Below are 23,630 nucleotides of genomic sequence, written 5' to 3' on the forward strand. Positions count from 1 at the left end.
TTCATTCTATTTCCATCTGCAATGTTTAGAAGCACGCCCCAGCGTGCTCCGTACCCCCCTCTCACAGAGGTGTCACCCAAAGGTGTGAGAGGCTGGACACAGAGGTTCTCTCACTTTTGGACCCTGTGGTTTGGAAAGCTGAGGAAATCCTCTCTGTCAGCTCTTAACGGACCTGTTCTTCAGTAGTCTTGAAAACCCGACCCTAAGCAACCGTAATTAGGGTCTGGTTTCAATGACGGACTCTTTAGGTATAGAGTAACTACATCAATGCCCACATCACGATCTTATCCACTTGAATAAAATTCACAATAGTATCTAGCAAGATGGAGATCACAGAGGTTATTTCTAATGAGTACGTTTCGCAAGTGGCTAGTTTGCTTCAGCTACCTTCACTAAAACCACTGCAAAGGTTTTGTCTGGAAACTTTGGTTTCGAATTGCAACGTTCTGGCGTATCTGTCTCGTGATTTGTTGGGAGAGTTGTCTGTCTGAAAAGAAACCACCCTGGACATTTTTTCCCCCCTTATCGAAGTTGCCAAAACAGTCTGTTATTGAAACCAGACCCTAGTCACTGTTTCCTAGGGTTGGGTTTTTGAGACTTGTTCCTCAGGCCTTGAAGTTGAGCAAGTTGAGCAAACATTGAGCTAGTAATGTCAATATCGCCTGTGCAACTCCCGCAGTGATCACATGCACTTAATAAACAATAAGTCGCTTTGGATATAAAGCATCTGCTAAGTGACATGTTTTATTATATTATAAATATGTCATTCTGAGTGTCTGTCCAAAGTCAGAAGTACACTGTTGACATTAAAGTGGCCTGGATTCTATCAAACCTGCATAAAAAATTAGTGGCTGTATTTTTGTAAAACATTTTGTGGTTTGCCTATTTCAGACGGGAGTCTACCTGGTATTTTATAAAGGTCGCTACGCAAAACCATACACCGGTTTTACTTGACTCAGGAAAATGTTAAAGGGTTAGTTCACCCAAATTACAAAATTACATATTAGTTTCCTTACCCTGTAAGCAGTCTATGGACAAGGTGTCTTGCTTTGGTTTTGTTTACCTGGCGACTGTCTCCAAGTGCTAACTTTTTTGCATTTAAGGCACAAGTACAATGCAAGTCAATGCATGCCATTTTGTAATTTGGGTGAACTGTCCCTTTAACATGTTAAATACTTCATGGATGCCTTCACTCCACTGTAACATTTTTCAGTACAAGTTCAAAAGAGGTCTTCTCTTTCCTCACCATGAAAGATTAGCATTTAGCATTAGCTACCCCTATCTGTCATACTCCCTTTGTAAACAAAGCTGCTGGATCAATGGTAGTTCTTGTTTCACTCAGACCAGGAAGTGAGTGGAATTCCACAGCACTGCTATGAGCAGGCATGCAGAAGGGAAATAGGGTCATTCTGTGTGAGAATGGAACAAAACATGACTTATTTCTCAATCCATTTGGAGACAGATGTGAAATGTATAATAAACATCTTTCCCCCAAAGGTCATTTCTATGGGTTACATTTCAGAAAAGTCCACAACGTCAGGGTCATTAGTTGCTCCTATTTCACATTAAATGACCCAATAAAGACATAAGTGTCTGCCCCAAACATCCTCTTTTTAGTCTCCCTCCTGAGATGTCTCTGACGTTTGAGTGTTGACATTCAGGAATAGATTGATCAGACACAGAAAACAACATGTCTCACTGCATTTCTGGATTATATTTCCATCTGTTATTCTTACAAACAATGACAGTAATTACATCACACATTAAACATCACAAAACCGCTGTAACTGATCACATACAAAAGCAACAAGCCTACACATTGCCTTGAACATGTATCTATCTCATTTGCTGAAAATGCAGTGAAATAAATACTGCCCTGGTGCAAAGAACAGGTCGCTCCAGATTCTGCTCTACAGTCTGTGTGAACCCTGTGGCCCCTGTGGCCCGTGTCGCTTTGGCCTATGTTGAGATGTATTTTCTCTGGCTGTAATTACCTGAGATGGTAGCCAAAGGGCCTGCTGTGCCCTGCGCCTGTGCTGCCTGAGCTTGGCTGAGTGCATGGAACTGGGGCGGAGGAGAGTTGGGTCAGCGTTCCCGATGGAGGGGAAAGCTGTATCTTGACCCTGTGTTGCCTTGGCTGAGTGGCGCTGGAGCGGTTGGGGTAGGGTTAGTGCTCCCAATGGAGGGAAAAGGGGGAAGGTTGGAAGGAGTAGGGGTTGAAGTTCGTAGAGAGGTCGGAGAAGAATTAGGTGGGGGCCAGTCAGAGGATTCATGGCCTGTCTGCTTCTCCTCCTTTTCCTTTGCCACCGTGACGTCGGTAGGAGGCTAACGTTGGTCGTGGAATGTTGCAGAGTGTGTACTCTCTAAGCTCATTTGCTTTAATCCCTCACGGAGTGCGGTACATAAATGTTCACGTAACGTCCGTCAACAGACTTTGGGATGCGGCAACTAGCGAGGAACATTGTTGCACTGCACTGGGTTTGCGTCACTGGTTATATTGAGGAATCACAATTTCGCAGGGCGGGGGCATCCTTTGAATTTCGGGAAGGGGAGGTGACGTTTTGGGCCCTTAGACTTGCGGAGAGGGGGATGCAGTAACCAAAGACTTTCCGGCTCCTATCTAACACAGAACCTAATCAAATAGTTTACAATTTATTTTTGGCTCAGGGTTACTAGAATGATGTCCCGTTGAGAGCTATTGAGTCTTGTTCTTCTGTTCTTGACGATCAGAAATCTGAAAAGCCTGGTTAGGTGGATCAACATGACAGCGACTTGTTTCTGATTGCCCGTTCCAGCATACTGTACAACTTCAAATGCATGTATTGGAACATGGCCACTTGACTCCAGAATGCTAGACGATGGTGCCGTTCTAGGTTCTAACTAGATATGGAGAAACTAGACAGAGGGGGAAACCCAATGGACTTAACCATACCGAGACCTTGTGACATGATCATCATCAGCCAGCCCCTTCCTCTCCCTTCGCCCCCTCAAGGGCACTGGTCGATACCCGGTGGGCGTATTCCCACGGTCCTCAGCTCTCACCTTAGGGTGGGTGGTGGGATGAGGTGGGGGCGGTGTGCTGGTGGTGGCCGTTGTACTTCACAGGCGTAGTTTGCATTTAACATGCGGTAATGGCCAATATGATTTGCCATTTTCTACTAAATTAGATATCGACCTTTGGTAGAAGTGCCTGTTAACACCACCAGTGCGGTTGATCCCGCTATTGATCTCCGAGCGGTCTACGTTTCCCATAAGGTGCTAGTTAACCTTTTGGAGGTGTTTTTCGCAAAGCGCATCCAGGTCATTAGTGAAAGACTGCGCAGAAATTTGTATTCAATTTCACCAAGGTTTTAATATGCCTCACAGGTGTGTGTGTGTGTGTGCGTGCTAATTTGTTTCACTGTCTTTTGTGGAAAATCTATGTGTTGCTTTTTCCAATCGCTTTAAAGGAAGCGCAGAAGTGTCACCTTTGCTGTGACACATGCCAAGATGTCATTATAAGTATGACATTGATTCTTGATGAACCTTTCTCCCATGGTCAGCTATGTTGTATAGTACGTCTATCCAAAGGTATTTGAGTATCTTATGAGTGTACCCTGCTGGCGTTTTCATTTTATGTGCCATTCTCTCCAAGCTCAGCCCTTCATGAATGTAACATACAATGTGAGCTTGCTGGCTCTGAAGAGGTTTTTTTCCATTTTGCGTTGAATGATTTTCTTGCTCATCACATCTGCTGCTAAACTGGGATTCTCTGCATCTGATGGTGGAGCAGATAGAAGGCGTGGAAAAATAGACTCAAGTCATTGATCCTGTGTCTTGTTTCCTCCCATGCCTTCCATCCACTGCCCCCCTTGTGAGAGTGCAGTCTGAACGGGATGAGTGCCCATACATGTTTAATGCTTGGCAGTGGTAACCTTAACCCCCCCCACCCCCGACCCTAACCCTAGCTCTAATTGAACCCTTACCTTAACTCACCCCTTCTAAACTCAACCTCAATCCTAAACCAATTTCGATTAACCTTTGAATCCGCCGGCTAAATGTCTGCCTTTATGCTTCTTTTCTGTGTTTTGATTTCCCCGTCTAGTAATAACCTGTATTGAAGGTTGGCCTATTGCATGTCTCCACAATAAAATAGACGTATTATCTAAATGATCATTCCCTGATCCTGAATAACCACATGTTGGTTTTCAATCCATAATGACTTGAATATCTTCTCACTGAACACATGAACCATGATTTTCCTTGTGACCGTCAATTCCGCACTAGTCAGGTTGGGATAAAAACCAGAATACACAGTAGTCCCATTATACCAGAATCTCGAAAAACCGGAGTCATCATGACTATGCAAGTTTTATCTGTAGCTATTTAAAGGCCCAGTGCAGTCAAACGTGATTTCCACACTATGAGGTTGGAATAATACTGTGAAATCAGCCTGCTTTGGTGAGATGGAGTTTTTGACACCAGGTAGATAATTAGTTAATAGACCAATGAGAACTAGAGTTCAAAACCAGTCTACCAGTAACAGCTAGTTTTCAGTTTTCCTCTCCCCACTCAGACCACTCCTCGACAGTCATAGCAAAGTTCTGGCTTGAGAAATTGCTCTTTGCTAAGAAAATATTTTTGTTTGTTTTCATTTAAAATGGTCAAAAAAGAATCACAGTAAGGTACTTAATTGTTACACAGAAATTATTTTATATTCAGATAAAAACATCTCCGTTGGACCTTTTTTTAAGTCGAGCCCCGGTTCCAAAACACATCCTCCTCAAGGTATGCTCTTGGGCAGCTCTCCATCGATCACTTGTGGTTTTCTGTGTGTGGAGACTGGTCGATGTGCTCACCCTCTCTTGTTTGTCTTCCAGGCTCGCAACGTCACCACAGGGGAGCTGGCGGCCATCAAGGTCATCAAACTGGAGCCCGGTAAGAATCTTTGCCTCCATCTTCTCACACTCTGGGGTGAAGTTTCCCCTACGTACAGATCTAGGATCAGCTTGCCCTCCACCAATCAGTGGGGAAAATACAAAACTGACCCAAGCTTAGCGTCGAGGGGCGACGTCACCCTACACCTCAACTCACTGTCTCAGCTAGTTTAGCCTCTCCTGACCTATTATTCCATTTGACTTACTTCAATCTTCTCTCCCCCACCATCCTACTTCTCCAGTCATTACTGTGCCTATTTCTGAGACCCACTAAACATGTGGAGGAATTGACTCAAGACCCTAGGCATAATACAAAAGCGTTATGCAAATGAAACCCACCTGAATGCCCCAGGACATATGCATGGAAGTACAGTATATTATGACCCAGTGAGAGCATGACATTAGTGGTTAAGTTGGTTGGAGCATGTTGCTTACAGTAGAGCTGCGGGTTTAAATCCTGTATAGGCCACACACCGGCCTTATTAGCGTAAAAGGCATCTGCTTCATGCCTACCATTTATCATTTGTTACCCATCGCTTTAGATGAGAGTGGTGTGTGTGTTTTTTTTCTGGGACTTTTTCTATAATAGTCAGGCAGGCCTGGTTGCGTCCCAAATGGAATGTGTCCCACGTCAGGCCAGGAATGTGGAGTGGAGCTAGCCTTGGGAGCCATATCAGACCAGATTTACCTTCATCTCAGCCTCAGATGGCAGGGCTTGATTAAGTTGGAGTGTTAAGAGTAAACCTGTTGGAGCTTGCGGCCAAACTCTTTGTCTGCGCCACAATAAGATTATAATTTTGGAATGGAGAGGAATATCAGATTTGAAGTCTCTGTGGTATTTCAAAAGCTGCCTGCTTATATCGAATGCATCAAAATCCAAGATGTCCTTATAATTTGATAAGGTGATAATGATGGATATGAATTGTTATTCAGAAAAACTTAAAGTAACACTGTTGATATTCTTGTAGAGCTGTTGCTAGTAAGTACCCTGGAGGGATCCCGTGCAATTTCACATTATTGCATAGCAGTGAAACACAGAGCTCAAACGCCTTGTATTATTAAAATGCATTGAATGTCACATCCTGTCACGATGCAACAATGTGTGAAGATTGCAGGACTTCCATAGGCAAAGTGTTACCTGTTACTCTACATCAGTGCAGCTCGTCCATTTACGTGACACCCTCAGGGGTTACACATTTTTATTCTAGCCCAGCACTAACACAAAATATTCAGAATAGGGTTAAAAAAAAATCCCCCCCCTCCCCACACACACACACACACACAACCTTGTTCATAAGGATAAACTAGGCGTGGAATAGGCCAACTGACTCACTTCTCCAATAACCTATAGAGGCGATGTCTAACAATCCAAAGAGCCATTTTTATTGTAGTGTTTTTCTTAGTTAGCATTAGCAGACTATCTCATTGGTCCACAGTTAGTCATCATTGCTACTATAAAACAGCCTAATTATAGTTGGTTTGTGTTTGGTGATAATCTGTCACTGTGCAATTGAATTCTGCTATGAATAGCATGTTATCAGTCTCCTTGCAATCTCTAAACTGCATTCTGTTCTGTTGCTTCCATATGTGGGAATAATAGCAAACTAGCTCTCGGATGCTAACTTTTTTAGCCTAAGGCCATTTCTGTCTCCTGTCTATGATACGTGGATTAGGTCATCTATTGAGGTTGAATTGATCATATGTAAGTAATGTTAGAATTAGTTGGGTAATGACGTTCCATTCACGTGAAACACGTGTTTGATGTATTCAATACCATTCCGCTCCAGCCTTTACCACGAGCCCGTCCTCCCCCAATTAAGGTGCCACCAACCTCTTGTGGTTCCATTCTAGTAATCCTAATCTATTCATTTGCTAAGGCTGTTTGCTCTGTGTGATAACGCAACCTTAAGGAAACACTCCATTGCGATGAGCGGTCTCCTACTTTTGAGCTACCTATAACACTATTTACAAGTCAACCGATCACTCTAACACCTCTTAATATGAAATCGGAGAGGTTCGGATAGATACAGTGCCTTGCAAAAGTATTCGGCCCCCTTGAACTTTGCGACCTTTTGCCACATTTCAGGCTTCAAACATAAATATATAAAACTGTATTTTTTTGTAAAGAATCAACAACAAGTGGGACACAATCATGAAGTGGAACGACATTTATTGGGTATTTCAAACTTTTTTAACAAATCAAAAACTGAAAAATTGGGCGTGCAAAATTATTCAGCCCCTTTACTTTCAGTGCAGCAAACTCTCTCCAGAAGTTCAGTGAGGATCTCTGAATGATCCAATGTTGACCTAAATGACTAATGATGATAAATACAATCCACCTGTGTGTAATCAAGTCTCCGTATAAATGCACCTGCACTGTGATAGTCTCAGAGGTCCGTTAAAAGCGCAGAGAGCATCATGAAGAACAAGGAACACACCAGGCAGGTCCGAGATACTGTTGTGAAGAAGTTTTAAAGCCGGATTTGGATACAAAAAGATTTCCCAAGCTTTAAACATCCCAAGGAGCACTGTGCAAGCGATAATATTGAAATGGAAGGAGTATCAGACCACTGCAAATCTACCAAGACCTGGCCGTCCCTCTAAACTTTCAGCTCATACAAGGAAAAGACTGATCAGAGATGCAGCCAAGAGGCCCATGATCAGTCTGGATGAACTGCAGAGATCTACAGCTGAGGTGGGAGACTCTGTCCATAGGACAACAATCAGTCATATATTGCACAAATCTGGCCTTAATGGAAGAGTGGCAAGAAGAAAGCCATTTCTTAAAGATATCCATAAAAAGTGTTGTTTAAAGTTTGCCACAAGCCACCTGGGAGACACACCAAACATGTGGAAGAAGGTGCTCTGGTCAGATGAAACCAAAATTGAACTTTTTGGCAACAATGCAAAACGTTATGTTTGGCGTAAAAGCAACACAGCTGAACACACCATCCCCACTGTCAAACATGGTGGTGGCAGCATCATGGTTTGAGCTTGCTTTTCTTCAGCAGGGACAGGGAAGATGGTTAAAATTGATGGGAAGATGGATGGAGCCAAATACAGGACCATTCTGGAAGAAAACCTGATGGAGTCTGCAAAAGACCTGAGACTGGGACGGAGATTTGTCTTCCAACAAGACAATGATCCAAAACATAAAGCAAAATCTACAATGGAATGGTTCAAAAATAAACATATCCAGGTGTTAGAATGGCCAAGTCAAAGTCCAGACCTGAATCCAATCGAGAATCTGTGGAAAGAACTGAAAACTGCTGTTCACAAATGCTCTCCATCCAACCTCACTGAGCTCGAGCTGTTTTGCAAGGAGGAATGGGAAAAAATGTCAGTCTCTCGATGTGCAAAACTGATAGAGGCATACCCCAAGCGACTTACAGCTGTAATCGCAGCAAAAGGTGGCGCTACAAAGTATTAACTTAAGGGGGCTGAATAATTTTGCACGCCCAAGTTTTCAGTTTTTGATTTGTTAAAAAAGTTTGAAATATCCAATAAATGTCGTTCCACTTCATGATTGTGTCCCACTTGTTGTTGTTCTTCACAAAAAAATACAGTTTTATATCATTATGTTTGAAGCCTGAAATGTGGCAAAAGGTCGCAAAGTTCAAGGGGGCCGAATACTTTCGCAAGGCACTGTATAAGCCTTCTCACGACAATATTTGATGACAAAGTGGAGCTATTACTTTATTGCTTATACCTATCCAATCCTTTCAGATCTACAAAAGGGTGGCTAGGAGTCAATGTGGAATTCTCATTTTGTACAGTCACATGATATTATATTGGTATTTTACTGATTCTAATAGGTATGGTGCTATTTAGAATCCGAATCAAACAAGAACTCGATACATCTTATTAACATTTTGGTCTTGGTCAACTTTCAGACTCATTTTACAGTTAACTGTTGATGCTATAGTTGGGATGAACCAACCCAGGGAGTGGGAACTGGTGGGTGTAGGCTAGGCTAGAGACTAAAGAAATGTTTACTTACATTTTCTTGCTATAAATCAACAGGGATTCACTTTGAGTTTGGCTTGTGAGACTGGGTGTCAGCAGGTGGTAGGCTTGATGGACTGTGCGTGCACGTGAGTGTGTGTGTGAAATTGTGTGCGGTTATCTATGTGTGTGCGGGTGTGTGTACAGATATGCAGCCTGAGACTTGTGGGGTACCATCTGACGTTGCGGCTGGTAAGAGTTCAGACAGGAAGAACTAGCTCCTATAGAAATAATGAACACTACTACATACAGCCCCTGCTCATGTGAAGCACGCTTGTGTGTGTTACCACTAATATTCAACTTTCAGGCAGTCCGTTAAATCTACAGTACAGAATAGGATCATAATTTGATTAACCCGTTGCAGGAGAATTTTCCTACAGTACAGGACATTTAAAACGTGTGGTGTATTTGCGGTTTTAAAAAGGCTTCTGAAGTTTGTAATTTCCACTTTGACATTTCAGACTTAATTTTCCCTTCCAAGAAAATGTATCAACCCCTACAAAAATGTCCATAAATTATAATAATTCACATTTCCTGTTGCTGCAGGATTATTTTCCTGCTGTAGCAAACTGGCTCAAATGAAGTTACTACATCTGTAGCTATCCAATGTTAACTTTCATAATTTTGTGTGTGTGTGTGTGTGCACGTGTGGCCGTGTGTGTTGTTGTCCTTGTACGTGAGTGTGTTCTTCAACAACCAAAGCTATTCTTGGGTGGAAGGTTGAGGGGTCAGTCAGTATTGAACCGCCCCCTGACTCTCCCAATCCTCTCCTTTTAATGTCAAACCACCTCTTTACCATATCCGCTGTGACAGCTCCTGCCTTGCTTTTGGTCATGTGTCCCTAATGGCACCCTATTCCCTATTTAGGAAAGAATGAAATAATTGTGCACTACATAGGGAATTAGGGTTCCATTTTGGAAGCGGCTTTAGTATAGACACACAAGACTGGAGTATTTCTGCAAGGCTTTTGGACTGGGGGACCTCTGTCGTAGCGCTTCTAACGTTAAGAGGCACTATTGATTTGCTGCAACTTTCCTCTCCCTTCGTGTGTCCGTTCTTGTAAGGACACTGCATAATTCTACAATAACAGGAATTGATTTTGGGTTTATTTGTGGCATATTTTTAGGTTGTGCTCGTGGTGCCATGATCATTTCAAACATTTGATTTGTGTCAGTTGTATTATCATCCACAGCTTACTGTTAACCATGTTTTATTTATATAAAGGGATAGTAAGCCAAATTACAAAATTACATATTTGTAACCTTACCTTGTAAGCAGTCCTTACAGAGTATCATTGTCTTCTGCATGTAGTCACTCAAGGCACTTTTTTCAAAGCCCCCTTTATGAAAGACCATCAATGTTAGGTGTGTGAGCCTGTTTATCATAAAAGAACCCTGTACTGTGACATCTCTGTGTTGTTGGGAATTCCAGTCACTTCAAGGTTGCATTTCAAATGATTATTCCCTATATTGTGCACTACCTTTTACCGGGGCCCATTGGGTGGGGACTTTGTTACATATTCGTCGCCAAATCCACTGGCTCCAGATCATCTATAAGTCTCTGCTAGGTAAAACCCTGCCTTATCTCAGCTCACTGGTCACCATAGCAACACCTACCCGTAGCACGCACTCCAGAATGTATATTTCACTGGTCATCCCCAAAGCCAACACTTCCTTTGGCTGCCTTTCCTTCCAGTTCTCTGCTGCCAATGACTGGCACAAATTGCAAAATCACTGAAGCTGGAGACTTATATCTCCCTCTCTAACTTTAAGCATCAGCTGTCAGAGCAGCTTACCGATCACTGTACCTGTACACAGCCGATCTGTAAATAGCCCATCCAACTACCTCATCCCCATGTTGTTATTTATCTTTTTGCTCTTTTGAACCCCATTATCTCTACTTGCACATCATCATCTGCACATCTATCACTCCAGGATTAATGCTAAATGTTAATTATTTTTGCCTCTATGGCCTATTTATTGCCTTACCTCCCTAATCTTCTACATTTGCACACACTGTACATATATTTTCTATTGTGTTATTGACTGTATGTTTGTTTATGTGTAACTCTGTGTTGTTGGCCAGGTCGCAGTTGTAAATGAGAACTTGTTCTCAACTGGCCTACCTGGTTAAATAAAAAAAATCAAGATGGGGTTTCTGATGTCGTTTGAACTTCCCTTGCGGATGTTTAGGGTTGAAATGCTTATTGTCTTCTTACAGTGCATTAGAGGTAGAGAATGCACTTGACAGGCCTTTGATGGTTAGATTGACGGTGACAATTGGAGCTGGAAAGTGGTCAGAAGCTTTAAAGCGAGAGAGGGAGAGTGTGTGTGTGTGCCCGCATTTATCAGGTCGACCACATGCGGTGGAGTTCAGCCCGGAGGTCTCTTATTAGCCATTCCTGCTAACGCAGTGCAGGAACCCCATCTAACATTCATGCTGCCAAGGTTTTCACCCTACCTCTTAAAATGCCAACAGCACGGCAACACGAGGGGAAGGTGCCACAATCCACCGTGACAGCGTGGAGTGACATGGAGGTGCTTGTCAGTACGCATCACGGCCAGGGCAGCTGGCACTCTTGACAGATGTCGCCATGATGTCCAGGAGTGCGTTTCGTGGCGACAGGGTCGATGGCTCGAGGTGTGTCGCCAATGCCAGGACCATGGGAACCTACGTAGGCTAGACATAGGCTGACAGATTGACTATTCATAGTGTGTGGAGTGGACACACACACACACACACATACACACACACACACACACACACACACACACCAAGGGTGGGCGGCTAACACCCTCTAACATGTCACAGTTAACCAACGCCGGACACCATATTCAGCACCTTGTTATATCTGCCTGTCTGTTTCAATCTCAAATGTAAAACTGTTTCCCAAAGATGCTTTCAAAGCTTTAGCCCAACTAATATTCCCTAGCAACAGTTTGCTTTGGTCTAATTGGCTTATCTCGCTTTAGTGGCGTGCTGTGCAGAATTCAAAGAAGTCATTTCATATTTGCTTCTTTTTTTTTTTACTTGTTCCAATTTGTTCTAATTTGTGCTGTTTGATTTTCAGATGGCATCTCGGTCACAGTTTCCTTTTCATTTGGGCTGGCTGCCAGGCTTTATCTTCATCTTGTGCTTTGTGCTGTCCATGTACAGCCCAACAATCTGGCTTAGAGGCTGCCAAGATCTGTGTAACTGCTCCAATAGATCACAATCTGTTTCCATAAGGCCCCCTCCACCAAATCTGGATCCTGTTCATTAGGGCACACAACGGGAAAAGTTTGAAAACATTTTGCAACGGAAAACCAAAATGAGCATTCCGTTTTTGAATTCCTTTTTTCTTCCGTTTGGTGCCTAATGAGCACAACCTTGATTGCTTCCAGTCGTCCATGGTATCTTCCAACTCTAAGCCATTTTCTGTTAGCCAACATGAGATTGTGGTTGTACAGCCATCACATTTATGTGGTCCTTGCTTGCTGTCAGTGTATGTGTGCATCCCAAAGGGTGCACCCTATTGCATAGTGCACTGCATTTGACCGGAGGCTTAAACTGCACCGGTCAGGGGGTAAAGCTGCAAAGAAACTGACCTTATGTCAGAGCTTAAGGGCAACTGCATTCCATTATCCTTGTGCTAAGGTAAGCTCTACTCTTCTGGGGTCAGCAATAAAAGTCTTTATTCCTTGCCAAACATGTTTGCTAAATAGCCCAAATAAAAAACAACCATTTGGTCCATACAGTTACAATATGTAAGGTCTTAGTGACCAGAATGTTAATATTAAACACTGTTTTGTAACTGCAGATTAATACTTCATTCCATGTATTTGTAGGAAATTGTGATCAAAAAGAATAGAGTAAATGAATGACAGAAGAAAAAAATACTTTTAGAATGATTCATTGTTAACACCATGTTCTTAACTTAAAAAAAACAACATGTAGGCAATTCAACTTACATTACATCTCTGTAACAAGCCAGTAAACCTCCACTTGTGTTCTAAATATAACATATTTAGAAATTGTTTTGAGTCCAAAGACTGATTCTGGCAAGCTCGAGATAATTGTGCAGGAGTTTATCCAAAGTCACTCCTTTGGTGTTAGCACATAGAGGCGATTGCAGTCAGTAGTAGGCTTCTCCCCCAGTCCTACTTGCCCCATAGACACTGATCTTGGGTCAGTTTAGCCTTTTCCCAACGAATGGTTAACGTTATGATTGGAGCAGGAGACGCTGATCCTGGATCTGTACCTAGGGGAAACTTCACCCCCAGAGCATCCTACACAGTCAGCTCCTCTCTCCAATCCCCTCTGTGCTGGAAAAATGTCACCGCGTCACCGGAGAAGGACAGGCTCACCACGACAGGAAGCACCAGGGCCATCTGACCTTGGTCACTGTTGAAAGTGAATCCTAGGACACTCCCTCAGGAGGAGGCCGTAAGCAGAAAAAGACCCGCAAAACCCCCCCACCGATATTTCATTCATCATAAGGGTTCGAGTAAACTTTCTTCTTTTTTTTGTTGTTGTTGCTGCAGCGCCAACGCTATAGACAACCCTCGCTTTGCATATCCAGCACGTTACATACATGTTAATGAGCCATTACGTAAGCCAGCATACATATTTATTTTCATCTCTCATTGAGACTACAGAAGGAATTTTGAACGCGGAGCAAGCGACCGGCTTAGAAATATTGAATAGTGGCGAGAGAGATAAAGAGGGAGGTGTAAAAAAAATAAATGGTCAGCTTTTTAATGAGGCCTGGAGCGTCCATCATTAAGCCAGCAGTCACACTAAAGTGACTTTGTTCTCTCTCGCGCTCCTCCAAAGCGTTTGTCCCGGCGCACACGTTTATAGACGTTGAGACCCGAGACGGAGATCAAGGTCAGCCCAGATCGGCGCCGTCAGGTCCACGAACCCCAGGGGACATTGGATGAGAATCTCTTTTTTTCGACAATCAACCAGGCCCCGCCGTTTGTCCCTTGGGCCAATCGAAGGCGAGGGAGAGCTTCATGGGCAGTCATTTCTCGTTAAAGCCAATAATCGTGCCCTGCTTCTTCCTCTGAAGAAGCATCGGGTGGAGCTGCGCTCAATAGCTCTGCCTGGGAGAAATGCGCTGACCTAGCAACAGTGCTAGTGCTAACTTGCTGATGGAGAGTGCCGGGTTTGAATGTGCAGCACGCATCCCATATTGACAGAGCTGCTAAAAACGAAAAGCAAGCATCCCCAGCGGGTTTTCGTCAAGGGCTATTCACTGCCGCCTTGTCATTAAGATAATTTATTATCTGTGAGTGTGTGCATGTGTTTTGATTGTGTGTTTTGAGTGCACCCTCAAGGAGACAGGCCCCCACCAAAACATAGCTTCTATTGGTTTCTATTTCCCCAGTTTCCAAGCCCATCACGTTCCCCTGCGTTAGAATAGCGTTGAGTGTCGGGAAACACTGGCCTTCTGGTGGTGTTGACAAGCTGCCAAACGGAATATTCCCAGCCTGTGTAATTATGATCTGTGGAATTGATTCCCCTCAGTGATCGTAGTTGGACGTTGTGCGGCTCATTGATTCTGAGATGTATGGTCCTCATTTGGGAGGTGTGGAGCTTAATGTTTGCAGTGATAGCTTTGCCAGTTTGACAGATGCCTTCATCAAAAGGGACTAGCATAGATTACAAATAACGCATTGATTCTGCTAAATCAATCCTCCGAGCCATTATCTCTGCACATCCGGGTCAGTATGTAGACTAATGCACAGTTGGTACTTGTTTAGAGACAGAGAGGAGTCTACTTACTTTTTTTTGGCCAATTCTGTAAGTTCCCAGCTAGTCTTGCCAGAGTGCTTTGGTTCAGCGAGGTGGTTTAAGCGTGTGTCTGCATCAAAACATTAATAATTCAAACTTATTTTATTCATGTAGAACCAACTGAAGTTCCTTTTAAAGTCATTCAAGTGTGTTTACATACGTTTGTGTATGTGTTTATAAATGTGTGTTTATGTACATATGTGAATTTGTCTCTCTCCTCACCTGCTCTCTCACGTCTGCCGTCTCTCCACAGGGGAGGACTTCGTGGTGGTGCAGCAGGAAATCGTCATGATGAAGGACTGCAAGCACTCTAACATCGTGGCCTACTTTGGCAGTTACTTAAGGTAGCATATTTAAAGGCCCGCACCCCGCGCTCCCTCCGTCACCATCCCTAACCTACCCTACCCTTCCCTCCTCCACCCCTGCCCTGGCTCAGTCAATTCCCAGCCACTCACAGGCTAGGAAGTATACACACACGAACACACACCGCACACCACACACACAGGCTCAGCGTGGAGTCTTACTCCACTGCAGTCAAGCTACAGTCAGAGCCTCTGGTCCAACCTAGCCGCACTAACGCTAGCTAGCGATGTGGCTAATTGCTAGCTCTAGGGAAATACTTTGTATTGAACTGCTCAAGACAAGGGGAGGTGGAGGGTGGCCATACTGAGAAGTTGCAGGGGCTGAAGAGAGGGAAGTTTCAACGCGTTGGTTGCCCGGAAGGCGGTTGTGGCCTAATAGCCAAACCGCATCATGCTGTGTCACGATCTACAAAAGACTCCCAAAAGCAGTCATCCTCCTCATACTCTCGCTCTACCCCCCCAGACTCCACCCCGCCCCCTAGCGTTTGGTTTTTACTCAGACTATTTTGAGACGTACAGTATCGATTGTAATGTAATTTGTTTCCTTTTGCTCTTTACAGGAGAGATAAATTATGGATATGTATGGAATATTGCGGGGGAGGGTCCCTACAAGACATATATCATGGTAAGTATACACAACAACATACACACACATATTTGAAAAAATGACAGCTGGTTCAACCGGTACAATGAAGCCAAATTCAATACGTTTCAGTGTGTGGTTTTAAGCTAATTCCTCACTCAAGCTAGGCGTCCTCTTACTAGGGGTACGTCCCAAATGGCACCCTATTCCCTTTATAGTACACTACTTTATGCCACGGCCCAGAGGGAATCGGTTGCAGTGTAGGAAGTAACTTAGCTCCTACCACATAACCAGACAGACAGTTAACAGATTCTTATTACTCTTTTTCTTCTTCTTGTCTTGGTTGTTAAAGGGAGAATCTGCAGTTGCTACGTCCATTTTTGGACTTTAAAAGAGATGATATATATACCCATTTTAATTCGGGAAGGATATAATTTATAAATTGCCTTGCGCTTAGTTCAACTGTCTTACCCCAACACAACCCAAAATATAAGCTGGTTTTACTCCAATGTTTGTAAACATTGTAAGTTGTAAACAAACACTGTATGGGTTTAAAACATGGCTAAAACTATAAGTTTGATGTCATGGATGGTCAGTCCTTTCATCCATAGCATCCATCTATACATTGGAGTAGTTACATTTCTCCAGGCCTCATCCCGGAGTTGTGTACGAAAGCAGTGGTGGCATGACGTCTTTGTAATTGTTTGAACTGCAGATTGCCCATTTAAAGCACAGGTCATTAGAGCGGCTGTGTTAAGCAGCTGCTGTCGCACTTGTGCGCGCACACACATACACTCTCAGAGACCGTGTTGATTCTGCTCTTAATGACTGTGCTGGGCTCAGTCGGCTGCGAGGCCCCTCGTTAGAGAGACAGAACAGCAGTCGACACCGCCAAGTACCGTTGATCTCAGCCTCCCACATATCAGCTCCCCGCTGCCACGGAGACGACGCGCTGCTCGTAATGTCCCCAACCCAAGGCTCCGTCTACGTCTCCGGTGTAAATAGAGGGTCCCCGAAACGGAAGGGGTCTGAAATGCCCTGTAGTTTCGTTGTGTCGTTACATTCCTCGGACCTTTTAACCTCAGTCGTTTTAGATGTTGGGTATTTTTAACAAGGTTTTAGACCCGCCCTGTAGGCAGGTGGCGGGGGAGGTCAAGGGGGCATGTCAATAGTCTAACATAGCTTCCTCTCCGTCTGCATTGATCTGAACATGGAGGATAGGTGAAAGCAGTATGGTAGACCATAGCTGGGAGTATGCTGTCAACTGTATAGGTTATTTCAGGTCAGTGCCGATGAAAGAAAGACAGAATATAAAGGTAGGAGGTCATTTTCAACTGAGTTTCCCAATTGAAACAGGGTCAATGAGTTGCCAGCTAACCTGTGTAAATATTTGGAATTAACGTCATCGTTTTTTGGAAAGATAAGCTTGAAATGGGAATGTTATAATTGATTGAACTGACTAACTTGGTGACCCTGCTTTTTGATATACCCCTTAGAGGCCTAAGAGAACGTTAGTTTAATTAGCCCTGTCATGTGACTGACTGCACCTTTTAATCAGACCCCAATCAACTGGTGCTATCATGGCTTGCAATCTACTTTGTAGAGACTCTAAGAAGATTAGCCTCTCAACGGTATGGCCAAAGCCCTCACACAGCCTAGGATTGAAGCAGGATGGTGTATGATGCGTGTTCTCACTCAAACTGAAGACAGACAGACGGACGGGCGAGCAAATTCCAGAGGATCATGTTTGAATAGACAGTTTTATTTGTTTATACAGGCGATCTCATTGAGAATATACCGTTTCCTATATAGTACTATAAATGATATTGAAATCTAAGAAGAATCTAGCTCTATTTAATTCAGTAGCAAATCTATTTTTTTGTTCTGTTTTAAATAGGGTTCTGTTGTGCCTGGTCTGTTCTATAGCCCCAATAATCACCTTGAAATAACCTAACGTTGCCAGGTAAAGCTGTCAGATCAACATCCAGTTGTGGACCCTATTGTTGATTTGATGTGATTTGGTTGACGCTGGGGTTAAATGACACAAATACTTCAAATGTGGCTTGAAATGCTGATATGTGCCCAAGTAAGACCTTTAGCTTAAACAATATTAAAGATATACATGATACATTTGAGTTCAGGTACCAGATGTTGTCTCAGGCACCAACGGCCGAGGAACGTTTTAATAAAGCACGTGTGCTTCTCAGGCTCCAACTATGTCTCTCCTTATCTTTCAGTGACGGGGCCTCTCACAGAATCACAAATAGCCTACGTGTCTCGAGAAACTCTTCAGGTACGTCAATTCAGTTTGCCTCCTCCAAACGCTCAAGCGTTCACTCTTCTTCTGACACACGTCTTTCATCTCAAAGTGTTGCCTTTGAACGTCCTCTTACCTTTGATTTGACCCATCCACTCGAAATGAGACTGAAAGCAGCCTTTAGCAATAGGAAAGGAAAGGGAGATACCTAGTCAGTTGTACAACTGAATGCCTTCAACTGAAATGTGTCTTCGGCATTTAACCCAACCCCTCTGAATCAGAGAGCTGCGGGGGGGCTGTCTCAATCGACATCTACGTCTTTGGCGCCCGGGAAACAGTGGGTTAACTGCCTTGATCAGGGGCAGAACGACAGATTTTTACCTTGTCGGTTTGGGGATTTGATCCAGAAACCTTTCGGTTACTGACCCAATGCTCTAACCAGTAGTCGACCTGCATAGCAACATCGTAAGGACTATTGTTGTCATTGATTTGTTTGATTTTGATACACAACTATTATACCATAATAAATCCCATATTTTGCTTTCCTGGTTAAATGACAATGCTCTCATGCTTTGGAAAAGTATATGTGGCTGATTTTGGTTGGATGCCAAAAAGGGACAACATATTAGGATGGGATATTATTTGAGAAGAGGTCAATGGACTGACTCACTGTAGGCATGTTTCCCTCCACAGGGTCTCTACTATCTACACAACAAAGGGAAAATGCACAGAGACATAAAGGTAAGGTGGGAAAATGGCAAATTGTAGCAGGAATACATGGCTTCCATTGCATAGAATAGAGTGCACAAAGACAAAGGTAAGGTGGGACTGGGACAATAACCGTTTCAACCAGGAATACATTGTGTAGATTAGGATAGAATAGAGGTTATTGTCCTCTTTTATTAAGGAAGTAATTTTACACAAGCTTGTACGCACACACAAATAGACCAACAACACCTTTACCCAGACATGTACAATTACATTGACAGTAGTTTTAGTGTCCTCCTCTGGAATTTCTTGGCATAGATGTGCCATAGCCATTATAAAAACATTTCTGACACTAATGGCCACCATTTGAATCCCCACAAGACATCTTTCAAAGTCACTCCAGGCTTTTCCCGTTTCGGTCTTTCCCCTGTGAAGTTTCCTTTTGATAGATGGCCTTGTTAAGAGACTGCTGCAGAAATGAAGTTGCACTGAAAATGTGCAGATACGAGTTAGTTATACGTTGTTGAGGGGGAAAAATAGGTCAAAACGTACTAAGCGCTTCCATAGGCCTATGCAACTGCAGATCCATTGTGACGTTCTGATCTTCTTTTATGTGCACAAAGGGAGCAAACATACTGTTGACAGACAACGGGTACGTCAAACTAGGTAAGGAGTCCCGGCGTGCAACTGTTTCCTTTTGATGTGTGTTTCAATATGATGAATCATGGCAAGTTGATGAGCGCGTGAATCCTCACCTGGCGAAGATTGACAAGCTGTTAATTGCGCTTGGCTGTGAAGAGCACCGTCTGCTTTCACATTCTGTCTCTCTGTCTGTCCTCTCTCTCTCTTTCTGTGTGTGTGTGCGTGCTTTCCTATTCAATGTGTGTAGTAGGTGAAATCGAGTCAGCTTGGACAGTGATAATTGTATCAGTGCTAACACTACACTTTATATCGTATTCGTAATATTACCTGTGGCAGCTTACAAAAGATGTATAGTTATTACAATACATGAGCATTGCATGATTTGAATTGATTTCAACATCGTTATGCATAATTATGCATAGTTTATCATCATCAAACGTGTATTAGAAGTTCACTGTATTCATGATAAACTGTTGTTGATTGCATTTGGACATTTATTAGCCATTTATTCCTGATAAACTGTTACTGTATTAATGTAACTCTGACTTTAAACAAATCATTTACAAATCATTCATTGGTGAGTAACGACATGTTAATAAAAATGCACAATTATTTATGCTTAATGGAGGCCTCATGTAGATATAACTACAAAGTCAGGCTTCTCACGTCTTTCTTTTCCTCTGCAGCTGACTTTGGCGTCTCGGCCCAAATCACGATGACCATTGCCAAGAGAAAATCCTTCATCGGCACACCTTACTGGTAACGTCCTTCATCACTTCCCCCCCTTCTATCGATTCTCTCTCTCCCTTGATACCCAAGTCAGGGGAATCTATCCATGGATCTATCGTCCGCCATTTTGTCAAGCAGGATATGAATGTGCCCTTCAATTGATTTTAAAAGGTGTTGGACCCCTTAGAGCCGATTTCCGCGGCCCGCATAATAAAAACATCCCCATCAAAATCTATCAGTTTAAGTTGGAGAGATGTTTTTTCTGCATTGCATCTGCCGATGTTGCCCTTCCGCATATGCAGTAATAGGTGGTAGAGCTAGAGCGGTGTTTGTCGGACCATGAGACATCCCGAAAATTGGTCTTCTTACGAAAACGTCTGTAGCGTTCGAACGGTTTGGCCTACAAAAACCATTACGACTATTGAAAGATGAGACGCACAAACACGATGGCGTTCTCTGTTTTTCTATACGGCCCCCACAAGCCTCACAAGACTTGTCTGAAGGTACCAGTTGAATTTTTTTAAATGTAAGTGTATATATGGAGAAAGTCTAGTGACAGAAATTAGGGCTTAAATACACATTTCAATGCGTGTCTGTCACCAGAGATTTTCACAGTTTGAGAATGCTTGACAAAAAGATATGCAAGTCTAAACATGTTTTGCATTGCAAACTACAAAGCTAGTAGAATATATATATATATAATATATATATATATTTATATATAATATATATTTATATATCTTAACCCCAATGCCGCCCCTACCCTAAACTGGGTTCGTATCCTAACCCCAATCCAGCCCCTTACCCTAAACTGGGTTTGTATCCTCACCCCAATCCAGCCCCTTACCCTAAACTGGGTTCGTATCCTCACCCCAATCCAGCCCCTTACCCTAAACTGGGTTCGTATCCTCACCCCAATCCAGCCCCTTACCCTAAACTGGGTTCATATCTTAACCCCAAAGCTGCCCCTTACCCTAAACCATGTTGGCATTTAAATCCTGACCCTACCCTTCCCATACATGCATCACACTCTTTCCCTGCTTTGAGCCCACCCCTCTCTTTATTCATGTTTTGTTTAGTCTGATGTTTTGTTTTGACTCCTATTTTGTAGTTTTTCTTTTCAAGATCTATAAAGCTCAATGTAATTTAAAAAAAAAAATGTTCAGGGGCAGAACGACATATTTTTACCTTGTCAGCTCGGGGATTCGATCTTTCAACCTTTTGGTTACTAGTCCAACGCTCTAACCACTAGGCTACTTGCCGCCCCATATATAGTCCCATGTATTATTATAATTATTATGCTTGGCGAAAACCAAACACTGCATTCCACAGTAAGAACCTCATACCAACAGTCAAGCATGGTGGTGGGAGTGTGATGGTGTGGGTATGCTTTGCTGCCTTAGTACCTGGACGACTTGCCTTAATAGAAGGAACCATGAATTCTGCTCTGTATCAGAGAATTCTTCAGGAGAATGTCAGGCCATCCATCTGTGAGCTGAATCTGAAGTGCAGCTGGGTCATGCAGCAAGGCAATGATCCAAAAACACACAATCAAGTCTACATGAAAATGTCTAAAAAGCAACACATTTTTAGTTTTGGAATGGCCTATTAATGTCCAGACCTAATCCCAAATGAGATGATGTGGCAGGACTTGAAACAAGTAGTTCATGCTTGAAAACCCACAAGTGTTGCTGAGTTACAGTAAGTTCTGCATGCAAGAGTGGGCCACAATTCCTCCACAGCGACGTGAGAGACTGATCAACAACTACAGGAAGTGTTAGGTCGGAGTCATTGCAGCTAAAGGTGGAACAAACAGTTATTGGCACAGGAGCATTGGGTGTTGCATAACTTTGTTTATGAAATAAATATGTAATTGTTGTGTTATCTGTTCACTCAGGTTCCCTTTATTTGATATTAGGTTTTGATTGAAGATCTGATAACATTCAGTATCAAAAATATGCAAAAATAGAGAAAATCAGAAAGGGGGAAAATACATTTTCAAAGCACTGTAGGACAGACACTTCAGAACAAACTTCCTTTAGATTTTTTGGGGGGCTACTATCTGTTGTTCCATGTAGTGACTGTTATTCAATATGTTCGTATGGGCTAATTTTATTATGGGCTAGTTTTATTCATTTTTTTTTATATTTCAAGGGGTCTTAAAATTCTAAATCAAATAACTAAAGGATCTTTGGTATGACCTTAAAACAATTCCATATGTTAGCTTAGTAGAACCCCCGCCTAGCTTAGGCAGGGCTTCGACTCTAGTCTAGGGAGTTAACGAGTCAAACATATTCTGATTTATATTGATTGATGATGGGCGGCAGGTAGCCTAGTGGTTATGCGCGTTGGGCCAGTAACCGAAAGGTTGCTGGTTTCAATCCCTGAGCCAACTAGGTGTGTCTGTGCCCTTGAGCAAGTAACTTAACCCTAATTGCTCCTGTAAGTCGCTCTGGATAAGGCCATTTTGGGGCCTTAAGCGAGATTTGGGTGGGTTGCCACCCCTGACCGTGGGGGCAAAACATTTTAGTGGCCCCCCACTTGGCGGCTCTAGTGGTTGCGCCACCGCTAAACAAAAGTTTTGAAATATTTACAAAATGTGTTCATATTTCTAAACATTTATAAGCGAGTTATTGGCACAGTTGGTTATAGAGTGTGAGTTGAGAGATCAGTGTGAGTTGGTTGAGATGACCCTGTAGTGTTAATTGCTATTGCCTGTGCCAAGGCTATGTGGTGAACGGTTCATTTGACTGAGCCGACTCCCTGTGTGCAGGATGGCACCCGAGGTGGCAGCCGTGGAGAGGAAGGGCGGGTACAACCACCTGTGCGACATCTGGGCAGTGGGCATCACCGCCATCGAGCTGGCAGAGCTGCAGCCGCCCATGTTCGACCTTCACCCGATGAGGTTAGTGTTTGGACCCGTTGGTATCAGACCAGGGTTCTTTTCTTTTTTTAAAGGAGAGTGGACTCTCCTTTCCTATTTTGTTGTTTTTGACAGAGACCGTTATGAAATGAAGAGCAGACAGAGAGAAGGGGCCAGTAGGTGCCGGGATTCTTATCCATACAGGCAGGGGAATCGTATACACTCACACCCCACATATGTATTTGGACAGGGAAGCATATCTTTTTTGGGGCTCTATACTCAAGGATTTTGGATTTGAGATAAAATGTTTCATTTGAGGTGACAGTACAGAATGGCACCTTTTATTTGAGGTTATTTTCATACTTATCTGTTTTAGCGTTAAGAAATGAAAGCACTTTATGTAGCTAGTCCCCCATTTGAAGAAGTCTGTAGTATTCGGAGAAATTCACTTATAGTGTATTGAAGTAGTCAAAAGTTAGTTATTTGGTCCCATATTTCTAACATGCAATGACTCTACGAACTCGTTGTATGCATTTGCAGAACATAGAGAAAGCAGAACATCATTATTTTAAATGTATGCTTAGTAAGTTAGCACCTCTGAGTAAAAGCAAGGATTAAAAGCAAGGAGTAAGTGTAAGGACTGATTTCCTTAAATACACAACTGCACTTTTTTTTTTCCCCCTCAGGGCCCTGTTTTTAATGACCAAAAGTAACTTCCAGCCACCCAAGTTGAAAGACAAGGTGAAGTGGTAAGTGTCTTTTAGGGTTGCTGCCTGCAACATTACCT

General features: G+C 43.0%; 1 protein-coding gene across 2 annotated transcripts in view; it reads left to right on the forward strand.

Moving 5' to 3' along the window:
* Window positions 1–23,630, forward strand: part of map4k3a (mitogen-activated protein kinase kinase kinase kinase 3a) — an 84,821-nt gene that overhangs the window by 25,528 nt on the left and 35,663 nt on the right. For both annotated transcript variants that reach the window (XM_036949775.1, XM_036949774.1), the window contains exons 2-10: window positions 4,860–4,917; window positions 14,953–15,043; window positions 15,622–15,686; window positions 17,882–17,937; window positions 18,595–18,642; window positions 19,233–19,275; window positions 19,938–20,010; window positions 22,754–22,885; window positions 23,530–23,592. In XM_036949775.1, the coding sequence (XP_036805670.1) occupies window positions 4,860–4,917; window positions 14,953–15,043; window positions 15,622–15,686; window positions 17,882–17,937; window positions 18,595–18,642; window positions 19,233–19,275; window positions 19,938–20,010; window positions 22,754–22,885; window positions 23,530–23,592 (629 nt within the window). The remainder of the gene's footprint in view (window positions 1–4,859; window positions 4,918–14,952; window positions 15,044–15,621; window positions 15,687–17,881; window positions 17,938–18,594; window positions 18,643–19,232; window positions 19,276–19,937; window positions 20,011–22,753; window positions 22,886–23,529; window positions 23,593–23,630) is intronic.

The sequence above is a fragment of the Oncorhynchus mykiss genome, chromosome 17, assembly GCF_013265735.2.
Source record: "Oncorhynchus mykiss isolate Arlee chromosome 17, USDA_OmykA_1.1, whole genome shotgun sequence".
Classification (NCBI taxonomy): domain Eukaryota; kingdom Metazoa; phylum Chordata; class Actinopteri; order Salmoniformes; family Salmonidae; genus Oncorhynchus; species Oncorhynchus mykiss.